Here is a 14,965-nt window from a genome sequence, read left to right as displayed (position 1 = left end):
TAGAATGTTACATGAATATTATTTACCCTTTTTAATATATATTACATTTTAAAAATATTCTATCTTATAAGATTATTATCAAATCTTTTTTTATTACTTAATATACATTATTTCTATATAATTATGACTCTCTTTTTATAAAACATGTAAACTAGAACATAATTAAGTATGTATAAAGTTATATTTACTAGCATACATGACATTTATTCAACATTTATTCACTTGTATTCGCATTCTGATCGGTTCACTTGATGACATTCGGCGCGGTTCCATATGTGCATCGCGTTATTCGAGCGAAAATTTGTCCTAATCGATCAGAACTTCGTTCACCTACCGGATGCACTCCCATGAAGGAGGGAAAGGGATTTCCGGTCGGCATTGCCGACGCACGAATAAGCGTTGAGTTTTCTCTTTCCCCCTCCCTCCCCTCCCTCTCTCCTCCCTCTCCCTTTCTCTCTTTATTTATCTCGCCCGCTGTCCGATGGATGTATCGAACGGAAATTTTTTCCCTTCTCGAAAGAAGCGCTCGGCTGTCTATTTAAAGCAGGGAGACTTTATTGCGCATTCAAGAGGAAACGATACATTATCGAACAACCACCTAGCACGGATACCTTGGAGTCACGCCATCGTCCGAAGACGCTTCCGCAAGCAATGAAATTTTTGGCGAACTGCCAAAGGCCCGAAAGAAACGTTGGCATCAACGTCGGAAAAACCCGGGTAATGTTTTCCCACACATAACCCACGTTATTCCCGGTTGCCATACGTTAATAGAGAGATCATCCTTTACTCTTTGAAGGTTTTTTTCCTGTATATGGTATCTTAGAATGGCCTTTTCATAGAGAGAAAGAGAGAGAGAGAGAGAGAGAGAGAGAGAGAGAGAGAGAGAGAGAGATCATGGATAAAATCCATCAAAAAAACATCAAACCAAAAACAATTCTATTATATTAAAAAATAATTGAAATTTTATTCTTTTATCAAATATTTCAACAAAGTATCTACATAAAATTAACTATTTATTTTATTTTTTAAATTGAAATTTTTATGTAATTTTTTATGTAATATTATGCACGTTATATAATAAGCTATTCTAAAATGATTTCCTTGTTTTTTTAGAGAGGAAGAAAGAGCGAGAGAGAGAGAGAGAGAGCATAAATTTTTAAATAAATTTAATATTGATTTGTTCTTAATAAAAATTTAATACTTCACTTTTTTCATAATTTTTAATTTTCTTGTATTATATAATTTATTATATTATATATTTTTATAAAAATGGAATTATATAATAATTTTTTTAAATGAGATAATTTATTCCGAAATTTCTTTCGTGATACATAAAATTATAATATCAATACAATATATATAAATATAGAATATGGAAATTTATTGTATTAGAGTATTAAATGCTTATAAATAATGTAAAATATAAGTAATATAAAGGTTATAAACTATAAATATTAAAAGTTCATTCAATCAAGAAGAAACGGTTTATTAAATTATTACTGAAAAAAGAACGAAACAAAAAAAAAGAAGAACCTGAGATCAGAATACGGTCTGGAGATTGCGAAATGACTAGCAACATATCTTTTATTCAATTTACTGTAGTTTGTAAGGCATAAACTATCTAGTGACCCATTTTTGAAGGAAATATACTCATATACAATAATTTCAAGAACACTATATCTGTCGCTTTCTGTATGTTATGTACGAACAGTACATTCTTTGAAAAATTTCGAATGTAGTTTCACGAAGTATCTCCAGAGTTATTCTCGATTTGTTGCCGACTTATCGATAGTACAACAGTGGCTGAATCTTCTTGCAATCCGCTCGAAACTGGTCAAACTTTCAAAGGTGGAAGGCTCGGATATACATTTCTCGCTTTCTTCTTTTATCTTTTACTGGCCAAAACAGAAGGAGAAGTGGATAGTTATATTCCTAGTAGCGATCGCAATCTACGACCTCGATATATTGTAAAACCGATCGCTGGATCAGCTGGATCAGCTAGCTAGATAGCCCTTTTATTTTTGCGCTTCGTTTTATTTCGTAATATATCGATAACTTTCAAAAATTGTTCTCGATATCTTAGAAATGAATAGTGTTGTTTGAAACACAACATTAAAACATTTAGATACTGTCGCGATTCTGCAGAAAACAAAATGTTTATTTATATTGATAAGGATTAATAGATGATGTACTATTTAATAAGGATGTAATAAATTAGTAATAAATTAGTTTAACTTATACAATTTCTTCATTTTTTTATTATTAGAAAAACACTTAAGTAAAATTTGCGGAAAATTTAATTATGAAAAAAATTTATTTGCTATATGTATAGTAACTTTATATCTTGTTATGAAGTCATTCAAATAATCTATATCCATACTAAAATACATATATTTTTAAAATACATATATTTTTTTCTTTGCAATATCGAAATGCGTTGTATTCTTTTTTTTGCATTAGATAATAACTAATTGTATTAGATAAAATAGCTTTGTTTGATACTGCAGCTTATTGAATTTTTTATGTACAAATAGAGTTATAAAGATATAGATCAATCATTGTGTACTTTGACTGTGACATAGATTGAATCACACATCGGATTAGAAAAGTTTTGCACGGTTGCATTTCGATTTTTTGCAATACGAAAGTTGTTTAATTGAATTCTAGTTCGATCATTTGGACGCGATGTTGTTTCCCATCGCCGTGCTAACTGCTAGAAGGGATTTTCGGCTACTTTTTCCGACAGCTAATCTTCTTAGGTAGAAACGAGACACAGGAAAGAGGCTTACTCGTGGCAAAATGTATAAAGACGAAGAGAGTAAAAATGCGGGAAAGAGAAAGCAGACTACCTCTAAATGAAGAATTTAAATATCTCTACGCAATTATATAAATTTCGCAGTGGTCGTAACACGGCAAATGTGAGACACAATCTAAGATCAATCTAGAACGTTAGGAAGAATTTCAAGTATAAATGTAATTAATATTATCTTTACTTCTGCATTAAAAAATAATGTTGACATCTTATCATAGATTAACATGTTTTGTGCCTGATTGTAATTACATGAAAAAGATGAAAACTTAAATAATGATTAATTATTTTAATAATTAATTGGATTAAAATTTGAAAATAAATTTCAAACCGTGAATTTTGAAGCAAATTTCCTTCTCCTTTCCGCTTTGTCTTAAAATACTTTCTAATGTACTGCTTTCCACTAAGTAATGAAATTTGGAGAAACTGTAATTAAGCTATGAAATATCACCACAGCTACCTAACTACCTTTATAGCACTAAATCAACTAGATCCAGCTTTCAGCAGTAGCACTATACATGTAGGTTAATTGTGTGCTAACTAAGGTTCGTATTCATATCATAAATTTAACGCTAGATTTCATTTCCAACGCGAGATAATGTTGTGATCTTTATACGAGATAAATAAAATCGTAGATGTGCCTATATTTTGCTGTGAATTTGTAATTTGAATAGAAATCTAAAAAAATTGTCTATCTATTTTCTTTATTGCGTTCATTTACATTTTAATTGACGTATTTATTCGTAAATTTTCTATATATATATGTATATATATATGTACACATTATATGTATAAATTATAGCTATTTTATATTACATATAAAAATTTATTACAAATCTATCAAAGTAAGAAACTATCAAAAATAGATAATCGATATTACGCTTTTATTTATAATTGGAAAAAAAACCTATTCGAACTAATTGTTTCCTTTTAAAAATCGAAGAAGACAAAAATATCGAAGAAATTAATATACGAATCAGCAAGCAACTCTTGTAATCAATACCTAATAGTCAACGCGTCTGAAAATCTTTTTGTTAGCAAAGATGAACGCGATGAAGTGAACAACGGAGCGCGACACCCTTTTCGAAAAAGTACAAAGAAACTGTACGTTGACGTAAACACGCGGACAAGTGAAGTTGTTTTTCTGAGCTCACAGGAATTACAAGATAACGATCGGTCGCAGATTCTCGCTGTTCGTCCATCAGCGAATTCCGTCAGACAGGTTGGACGCAATGTTTCTCGATAGCTTACGATTTCCAACTTGAACCTCGCAAGGTAAATAATTGACTTCTGGACCGAGTTTCCGACCCTGGAGAAAAGCCATTACCGGAACACCGGAACGATTCGATTTCCATGAACCGATAAGTTGATATCGATCTGTGGCTCGCTATCAGCGTTTCTCCTGTCGATATCTTTCCGGATTAACGCGATTGAATCCCATCCTGGTTCCCTACGGAGCTTAAGTTGACGTTGTAATACGAGAGCTAGTCCTTTCAACGATCTTCTTATTGTTACAATTGAGTTAAGTCAAGTACTAGCTGAGTCGATCTTATTGACTATTTAACAAAATTAGATAGGAATAATTATTGTAAAAATCATTGTTCCTGTATTTCATGTTTGTAACGGAAAATTAAAAAAATATAAGACATTTTTAATTATAATCTGATAACATCGTGTACGTGAGAAAAATTTTTATTGAAACCACAGCCTATGAGATTTTTATATAAATAATAATTACATAATTACATTATACAAAAAACCGGGATGTTTTATATATATATATATATATATATATATATATATATATATATATATGCAATATATATGAGAGTGAAGCATTAGCTTATTTCAAATTTTTATTAATTTGTATATATTACATCAACAGAAATATTTAATATAACAAATTAATAAGAAATTAAAGTATAATTAAATCCATTATTTTATTTAAAATGTTTATTTGATAATGCGAATTGCTACTAATAGCGAGAAAAATTCTTCTTTCTTTAATAAGTAATAGCATGAATCAATTTTCGACGCACTTGTCAGTAACACAAATCATTGATCTTCCTAATATTGTCAGTAGAACAGAAACATTATAAGGGAAACACTATAAGTAGTACGAATTAATTTTTACAAGTGTCTATCTTATCTTAGTGTAATTACAGTGTAATTACAATAATATAAGTATATACACAATATACACAAATTCTTGAATTTATAGATAAATTAGATCTTCCTTTTTGTTTTGTAACATCAATAATTAATCACGAAGTCAAATACTTATTACATTAACATATATACATACTTATATTAAGTTAGATAGAAAAAGGAGTTCAAATGTTTATGCAGTTACAACAAATATTTATGCAATTACATGCACACATTTAAACACTTTTTTTTTTAAATACTTTTTTAATAAATCAAAAAATATATATCACTTATGTTTTAACGAGGTGCATGATATTACATAAATGCATTCATATATTTAAAAAAAGATATCGAAATAATGAATATAGGAAACTATAATATCGCTACATTCAAGTTTGAATTACATTACAAACGTAATAGCAAGGAGGGAAATAGGAAACAATATCTTATGATGTTATGGATTTAGTTAACTGATTGCGGAGGTCATAAAAGATCCTATTGTACTTGTGGTGGGTTAATGGTAGCCGTGCTCATCATTGTTCATAATTCATCTATCCTTATCACTCAGCTTATCTTGTTGCAGGAAGCTGCTTCAGGCAACAATAAGGGCCAATCGCACGGGCCATTTCATGTGGGTGGGTAGCGATTCATGGGGCGCCAAAGTTTACCCCGTTCGAGACCAAGAGTTCGCGGCGGAAGGTGCCATTACCATTCTGCCCTATAGGAACGCCCTCAAAGGTAAAAGACCTTTGCTATCTTTTACGATCTTATATTATAATCTTTATAATTATAAAGATTAATTGAAAGAATATTAACTTTGAATTCATCTTTGATCAAAGATAAACAATAAAATGAGAATTAAAATTAATAATTTTTTTTTTCAGGGAATATATAATTTTAAATAAATATAATGTTAATAACATAATATTAAAAGAACAGAATGCTAGATTGTAAGAAAGAAGTGCTAGATTATACTTTAAATATAGTTTTAAAGCTAAAATAAATCGATATAACTAAATTGTTAATTCACTTAATTTGTATGACTCGTATATTTGTTTAAATTAGTTAGCGCACTTAATTTCTTAACGTACCTGATCCGTTTTACTGAACCACAATTGAAATTCCTTGTTACCGCAGTTGCTTACTGTGCAACTTTGTTGCCGCAGTAGTGATATCGTTCCAACTTTGACCTGACGTTCATTAATCTTACATGACAAGTGAGTAATATTTTCCACTTCCAATTATGTCGTATCATTCCCGACTGAGTTAGGATTTGTAGATTTTTAGAATAAAATTTCAAAGAAATGAATGCAATGGTGCATTTTGCCGTTTCGCGCTAAGTAATTAATACAGGAGTGCCAAACTCTCATTAGTCAACCTAAATTACCAGAAAACCTATTAAATACTAAACAAGCCATCATCTATTTAATATATACTGTTAAATATATGTGTACTGAAAAAAATGTTTGGAAATGAACAAATCAGAAAATTTTAATTAATATAATCAATTTTCTGGTTTATCCATTTTTAAAACATTTTTTTTTCAGTATAAATGCTATAAGCAAAACGATAATTACTACATAATATGCAATATTTCTTTATTTCTCAGAGATGTATTTTTAGAAAAATAATTAATATATAATTTTATTATAGATATATAATAAAATAAAATAATAATAATTTTATTATAGATATATGATTGCCTTTGAATAAATTAGAGATTAGAAATAGTTGCATTTTAATTTTGAAGTTCTAATAATATTGTAATCACTGCAACTGAAATTATAATTATTAAAAATAACATCTTGTCATTTCATGTCTCTTCCAAAAGTCATTATGAGACTTATGATTACTTAAGTAAATCTAATTTTAATTGAGTTTAATTGAAAAAATATAATGTGATTGAAGTTTGGAGCATTCAAAATATAATGATAAAAATGATGAAACTTTATCAATTGTCTTCTTTTTGAAGAAAAACATAAAATTTGTATTAAATATTTTTTTTCCAACATAAGTGTAAAAAAATATGTTAATATTAATATTTTAATATTAATAAAATAAATTATTTTATTCTAAATATTTTGTATTTAATATAAAGATTGCTTTACGTCTTTCTATATTATTTAAATTCTATTATTAATTCTATTATAAATTCTATTTATGTTACAATAATAATAAGATAAAAAGTTATTGTTCTTATTATCAGAAATTAAAATTTACGTCTATTAAAATAAAATCCATTTTATTCGATAGAATATTTTTGCAAATAAATAAATTTTTTAATAGATATGAATCAAATTGGCTTGTTAAAATATATTCTTTTAAGGCGCTATAACACATCTTTTACTGCAGCAACTAATGTCGGTATCTAATGTCGATTACCGATCTAATACATTTAATTTTATATATTTATGTATATAACATACTAATAGAAAAGATATATATCATAGAAATTAATTGATCTAAAGGTTTTAGATTTAAAAATTTCCTATTTTTAATGCTTATGTCAAATTACTTTTCAAAAAGATTTTAATAGATTTTTTAAATTATGAGATATATTATTGTTAAAGTATACACATAATAAAAAAATTAGATGAAAAATTGTATCTTTTTATAGGGTATAAGTTTAAATAAAAAATAAATGTATTTCAATAAAGTCAGCTTTCCTGAATTAAATTATCCTTATTTCAATTTTATCATGACTGAGGGACACAAGAAATTTCTTCGACAAAAAACATGATATATTGAAACTATTAAATCTTATTGAATGTGATTCGTATAACAAGTACGGTTCGATTCCGATGTTGTAGATTTCGACAACTACTATTTGAGATTGCGACCAAGAATGGGCGACGAATGCGGCGGGCAGACAGAGAAAAATATTCCCCATAAGTCTTTGACGGATAAGACAGTGAACTGCCGAAATATCTGGTTTCAAGAGTTTTGGTCGCAACATCACAAGTGCACTTTCAGCGTGAACGCGTCGAGCGACATGACACGCTGCACTGGCGAAGAAAACCTTGTTGATTACGAACAAGAGGGCTTGGTGCCTTTTGTCGGTAACGCATAGATTTATCATATCGTTATACTTTTCTCTGAACGCCTAGCTATTTTACTTTTATGTCGCACAGAAGAAAAAGTATATGCTGGTAATCGATTTATGCCGATGTATCTCTCTGTATGTATGAATAATGTATGAGTACAATTTTTAATTCAGGGGTAGAAAAAGTTGAGAATGAAAACTGATTTTCATTTTTATCTCTTAGTTCCGAATCGTAATTCTCGAAATTTAATGCTCAGTTGATTGAATAAAGTTTCTAATTACATTTTAGAGATAATCTATTTTGTGAGAATTGATAATTAACTATTTAATAGCTTAAAGCTATTAATTTAATGGAAAAATTAATTTGACTTTCCATTCATTACTATTGATGTGAATATCCTAATAAATAAATTACAGCTCAGTTGTAATTTTATTGTAATAAAAAAAAACGTATGAACTCCTTTCATTCATACCGTGACGATTAATTAATTGCGGAGACCGAATCGGAACTCTTTATAAGGACATTTCACGATCGTTTATATCTTGAAGTGCGAAGGAAATGATTGGTGTGAAAAAAAGAGCGAGGAATAAGACAAGTGGAAAGGTAGTTATCGATGGGAAAAAAATGAAAGGGAAAGGAAATATTCTCACCCTTCAATTTTTCGTCACCCTTCGACCATTTTTCTTAATGTGAGCTCAAAAGCAGAAACGAGGAAAACTTCGAGACGACTAGTCTCTTCGATCATAATTCCGATATATATGTATAATATATGACGAGACTATACGTCACGCAGTGAGATAACAGTGAGCCTTAAATTAAAAAGATTTATCACACAATTTATTTTTGTTCGTTGTCCAATGCATGTTTACAAATCTAGTGTATGCAGTTTATTTTCCGCCATGTATACGTCCAGTCGACGAAAACGATTTGATTAGCATATCCAAATTTTTTAAGTTGATTTATGAAAAAAAAAGTTTATAGTTAAGTTTATATATAAGCATATGATTCTTGTTTCAGAAACAAAATATTCAAAATTCTATTATTGTAGGAAACATGACTGTTTTTATACTTTGAATTTAAACTTTTATTCGATACACTTTATACACATCTTGTCTATTGAAATAGTCTCTATTCACCTTGATTCATCTGTACTTCCTCCAACGTGATACAAGCAGTAAGCACATCAATGCCTTTCACGTAGAAATTGAAAGAGTGAGATGCAAGAAATTCGTTGAACTCACAATGCACTTTTCACATCACTTTCTGCTTGAAATATTTTTTCATAAAAAGCTCCAAATATTTAAATAAATTTGGAGAATGATCAGGAGAATGAGAGAAAATTTCGCATTTGTACTCTGCTAATTTTTTAACGGTTGTTTTTAACGGTTTGTAACATGCAGTCTAGTATTATACAATAACATATCGCCATCTATATACATTATTTATAATATAAAATTATCACACACACACATACACATACACACAGAGTTTAAATATAATTAACATTATCTATCTTCAAACTTTTTAAATATTTTTCGAAGATTGTGGACTTACGCTCAATTTAAATATATACATTAGAGAAAAGCTATTATGAAATAGGCGTCTAATATTAAATAGCGGCGTTTCTACTAAACTAATAAACGCTACTTATTAGTTCCACCATGAATTTATTACTCTTGAATTGAAAACTATTTAGTTACTTAGGAAAGTTCATTATTAGATCATCCCTGTAGTCGTTGCAAAAAAAGATTTTAGAATTTGGATGTCTTCAAGTTTCGTTGAGATGAATCTTTAAATCTTTATTATTTAATAAATATTTGGCAATAAATTCTTTATGTAATGATAGAGTAAGATTGTACTAATAAAAAAATACGGGATATATTAAATTGCTTAATTACAGACATTTAGATATATACATAGATTTGATCATAAAATCGTAAGATGTGGAAATGGTAATATGAGATATCCAGGATATTTCTAATATGAAATTTCTAATATGAACGAAACAATTTTCCTTGATTTTTCTTATAGTTTGTTAATTAATAAATACATCCAATGACATGTGAAAATAATTGCACGAAATCAATCGTTACACTCCCACACACACGCACGCGCGCGCGCGCACGCACACACACACGCACGCACGCACGCACGCACACACATACACACACACACACACACATTTTCCCAAATATCGCACTTATGCTCTCCCTTTTTCCTTTCTTATCCTCCCGCGAGATAAATGACGGAATCTTGTTAAGTGCGAAACGATCGGAAACTCTTTACCTTCGAGTGCATCACAATGGTAGATAAATCTTGTAAATCGTCTTATTAACTGCCACATCTTTCCCACAAGTAACAATTTGTATTTGATGTTTTCTTTATCTGTGAATAAATAAATAATAAATGTTCGCTATCGTATAATGAAATTTTCGAGATTAAATAATAAAATCTGTGTGAAATGTTATTTAAATAAATTGAATAAAAATTCGAATCATATCTTATCGTAACGAATTAAATAAATAAGAAGATAGAAGCAGAACACATAAATATTTTATTTAGTGTCTGGAAACATAATTCGCTCTATTTTTCAAGGATCTCGGACATAAACGAGAAATTCCTTGTTCTTCTGTACTAGCAAGTTACCATCCTTTTTAATGCGATTTTTAATGCTTTACGATGGATTTGTGATTTTTTCACAGAAATAAATTTCCTCCTTTAGAAAAACAGATACATTTAATTAAGTTACGATATACCTCAAGTAGCAAGATGTCGTGTATTTAATGTCATTAATTAGTCATTTTTGATGAATCTAACATCGTATCATTGTAAAAATAATGTGAATTAAAAATAACTACATAATATATTATATAAACCGATGTCGAAAATACGTCATTATTTTTGTGTTATTAACGACATAAATGAATGACGTCATTAATTAACCAAAAAGATGATGTTATGTCTTAAATAGATAACACGTTAATTTAAAAAGACTATCTACATACATACGTCAAAATAACTACAGCTTGCCACTTGGAATTATTATTTAGGAACCTCTCAACGAATAAATAATATACGTTTATTAGAACATTGCTGAAACAGGATATTATTATTTTATTTGCAGTGGATGCAGTTTACGCCATGGCACACAGTGTTCATAATGTTATAGAGGAAGAGTGCGTAAATAATTTGGGTACGTCGCATTATCTCTGCGAGTCGCTTATACCAGCACCGGACGGTCCACGACTCCTCCAACACATTCGTAATATTAGCTTCATCGGTGAGTTATGCAAAGCAGCTTTTCTTTCAAAGTAATTTTTAATTTAACATTTAATTTAACTTTTAACCATAATTTCAAAGCTGTGCAAAGAACGTATAATGAATATGTAATTTTATTTGAAATTCTAGTTGCTATCTCTTATTATAAATATTTTTATACTTATGGATTTAAATCATTGAATATCGTAAGAATCTTTGACGCATTTGTGTCAAACATACAATGCAGCATTGATTAATTGGTCAAAAAGTCGTTAGTATTTTTCACATGTCGAATGAAAAAAAAGTTGTTAAATTGAGAGGCTTGGACACATCGATCAATTATGTCCGCGGGAATTCCGCGTATACTGAGCTGCAATTGCATCATTTCGCGTGTAGCGATCTATCAGTGACGTCAGAGGGTGGCAATCCCGACGCCTCATCGATATTGCAATTAAAACACTTTCCCCGATTTTACAGCACGTAACACTTTCACATCAGTGGACTCTGTGACACAATTAAAACTGCCCCTCGTTACGGGATACTATCAAATGGCAATGAGATTATCTTAACCGGCCATCTCCCGTTCGCGTATCAGCCGAGATTTATCGTAACGATATTGCGCATAACGTTCAAACTTACTTTCCCCTTTTCCCTAGCTTTTCCAATAATTTCATAACATCGCCATCTCATCTTTCAAACCTGCGCTCTTACGCCTTTGTCCGCTTTTAATCCCTTAGGCATTTACGCTATCAGGATGTTAGTTCGTGTCGGAATATCTTACCTCAAATAGCTCCATTTATCAATATTAGCGGTATAAATGAAGGATAATCTTTAAGATAAACTACAGAATATATGAAACTAGTGTACATCCAGTATCATAAGACATTTATTCTTCGCTTAATCTAAATCCAATATTTTTTGCGCGAACTTTAATTTGATTTGTACAAATGCTAGATTATTTAAGGTATTAATAGCGAATTTAATTGAATGTACTCGCACTGGTGCACATTAAAGCCGTCGTATATAAATTGACGTCAAAATATGTATTTGATACAAATATAAGATTAAACCATGAAATGTTCAATACGTTTTATCGTGCTATTAAAGTAAAATCTGTATTTTATAATTCGAAATGTTTGCATTTTACTTTTAGATAGATTTTACATTTAATCAATGGCTTTAATATGTACTAATGCGTCTAACCAAATCCGCTATAAGTTGCATTTGACAAATATATGTATAATTGCCAAAAGAAATTTCCTCATATCATATAGATAATATATATGCGTATATGTATAAGTATATCATAATATATATGTTTTTATATATTAATTTATTTATTTATTCTTAGATGCAAGATTGTTGGAAGATTTTTGATATACACGCGGAACAATATATCTCAATGAAAAATAAGATCTAATTTGATTTGTTTATATGTATTATTAGAAAACTAATCTGCAGACAGAATGCAATAATGGGAATAAAAATATCAATTATCGTAAAACTAGTTGGAACAATCCAATAATACTTAATTATTTGTTTTACTGCGCGATATGAAATATACGAATCCAATGTGCATCAAATACCACGCATATAAACAGCAAATAAAGACAATGAACTCTGTATTTATATTAGTAGATTGTTTTTGATAATTGGATTTTGTGAAAGAAAACTTTATAGCCGTAGCTCTGTAAGCGCTGAAAAGAGTTTCGTTTAAACTTTGGCGTTATCTGGTTTTTTTCTCTCTTTTTCTCTTCTCTCTCTCTCTCTCTCTCTCTCTCTCTCTCTCTCTCTCTCTCTCTCTCATTTCGTGTTCTCAATTGTTTAACGTTCGGAAAGAAAAAGCTATGCATCTCAAACTCTCTCATTTCTTTCCGTAACATTTTCGCAGATAAACTGGAATACAAAACTTACCGCAAATTGAGAACGAAAAATTCCATTCGATATTATTTTTTTATCTCCTCGTTCTTTTTTTTTTAATTCTTGATTATTGTACTTTATTTACTTCTCTATTTTACGAATAAATAACATTTTTTTTAAATAAGTAAGGGAAAAATTAAATTTTTCAACAGGTATTTATAATTTTAAAAAAACTTGTATATATCTTTATGGAAATAATTGTTTACTTATTCATAGATGCTGAGAAATACGACTAAATGCAAAGATTATTTAGATAATGTGCAAGTAAAGTGAAATAGATTATTTGCTTCTGTGCATGGCAATTTTGTTTAATTAAATAAATTAAAAGTTTTTTTAAAAACTTTCGGCGTATTTACCTGAATAAATAATTTATTGCTCGGATCATTCGATCATATTCAAATTTATCACATTAGAAATCTCGCGCTTATTGATCCACAGCTTATTGATAATCCACGGCAAGCGAAACGTAATTTCCCGGTATAATAAATCGATACGCTGGCTTTGTTACAACGATAACGATAACGATAACTTGGCACAAACGCCGCGAACTTGTTTGAGCATTTTCCCGACGAGCTCTCACAGCACAAATCTGGGGCGCTTACGTGCGCAAAATAACAATGTATACGTATTTTCCTTTGTCAAACTTATTTACTAGCCCTGACAATCCTGCACCTGTTTGCACTCTGTTATATTCATGTTTCTATATATACTCTGATACTACATGAGAAAACGGATGAACCTTTAGACGAATTTCATTGAACTAAACGCACCTCGTAGCTTTCATTGCCGCAAGCTTCTCTTTGTTGGGAAAAAATGCAATAATAATAATAATAAACTTAACGAACTAGCGCGAGAAGTATTCTTTTTTGTGCATTTCCATTTTGTTCTGATGAAACGGCTAATAGGCTTATCGAATAAACTGAAATTGTGAGATATTCTGTTTCTGTTGATTTTTATTCTTAATTTTTTTATATTGTGTTTGTAAATTTTTTATTTTAAATGAAAATGTGTCCTCTTAATAATTTTAATATATATATATATGTAAATTATATTATTTATATAACTATGTATCATATATTTTTTTTAATCATGATTATCTCCAAATTACTATAATATTAGAACAAAAACCTAATTTTAAAAGAGAGAGATATTTAAATTCTTTTTATATTTGTTATATAATTTCGTTTCCTTTATATTTTTTTATTTTAATTTCTTTTGATTTAATTTTAAATTCACTTTCTTCGTTTTGCCAATATAAAAAGTTATCAAAAGCTTTAAAATGAGAGATTTAGCTCCACTTAGAAACATCAGAAATTCAGGTTTGCACAACGTTGAAGATGGCGAGAAAATATATTGCTATACATTATTGCCACAATTTTAATATCTTCTTCGTATCTTACCACGATACCCGACTGTGCTTTTGCTTCGGGATTTTTACCCTTACAGTCACCTATAATTTTCTTTGCTCTCGCGTATGAAATTACCTTTTTCTCTTCAGTTCGCCTCTGTATTTTTTTTTTTTTTTTTTTTTTGGTAAACTTTCTTATATCATCTATTTTTTTCATATTGGTGTCTTTGAAATAACATGTGTACATTCTGTACACTGTAAAAAATAAAATGTTAATTATAACTTAAAAACGTTTAGTGGACTAACGTCTTTAAGTTAAAATTAATATTTTATTTTTTATAGTGTACATACTTGCTTGTATTTGCTGGTGTGCGTTGTGCCGGCATCAAATTATTACGATGAGAGTGGAGATAAATTGAGAAAAGGGGGTAGACCCTA

General features: G+C 29.4%; 1 protein-coding gene across 1 annotated transcript in view; it reads left to right on the top strand.

The window, feature by feature from the left end:
* Window positions 1-14,965, top strand: part of LOC105145514 (metabotropic glutamate receptor 8) — a 124,003-nt gene that overhangs the window by 95,300 nt on the left and 13,738 nt on the right. Inside the window, exons 7-9 of the mRNA XM_087405082.1 lie at window positions 5,541-5,695; window positions 7,768-8,016; window positions 11,126-11,281. Of these exons, the coding sequence (XP_087261208.1) occupies window positions 5,541-5,695; window positions 7,768-8,016; window positions 11,126-11,281 (560 nt within the window). The remainder of the gene's footprint in view (window positions 1-5,540; window positions 5,696-7,767; window positions 8,017-11,125; window positions 11,282-14,965) is intronic.

The sequence above is a fragment of the Acromyrmex echinatior genome, chromosome 4, assembly GCF_024713525.1.
Source record: "Acromyrmex echinatior isolate Ae372 chromosome 4, ASM2471352v2, whole genome shotgun sequence".
NCBI classification, from domain to species: Eukaryota; Metazoa; Arthropoda; class Insecta; order Hymenoptera; family Formicidae; genus Acromyrmex; species Acromyrmex echinatior.
Note: the sequence above shows the minus strand (reverse complement) of the source record. Positions and strands in the feature narration are given on the sequence as shown.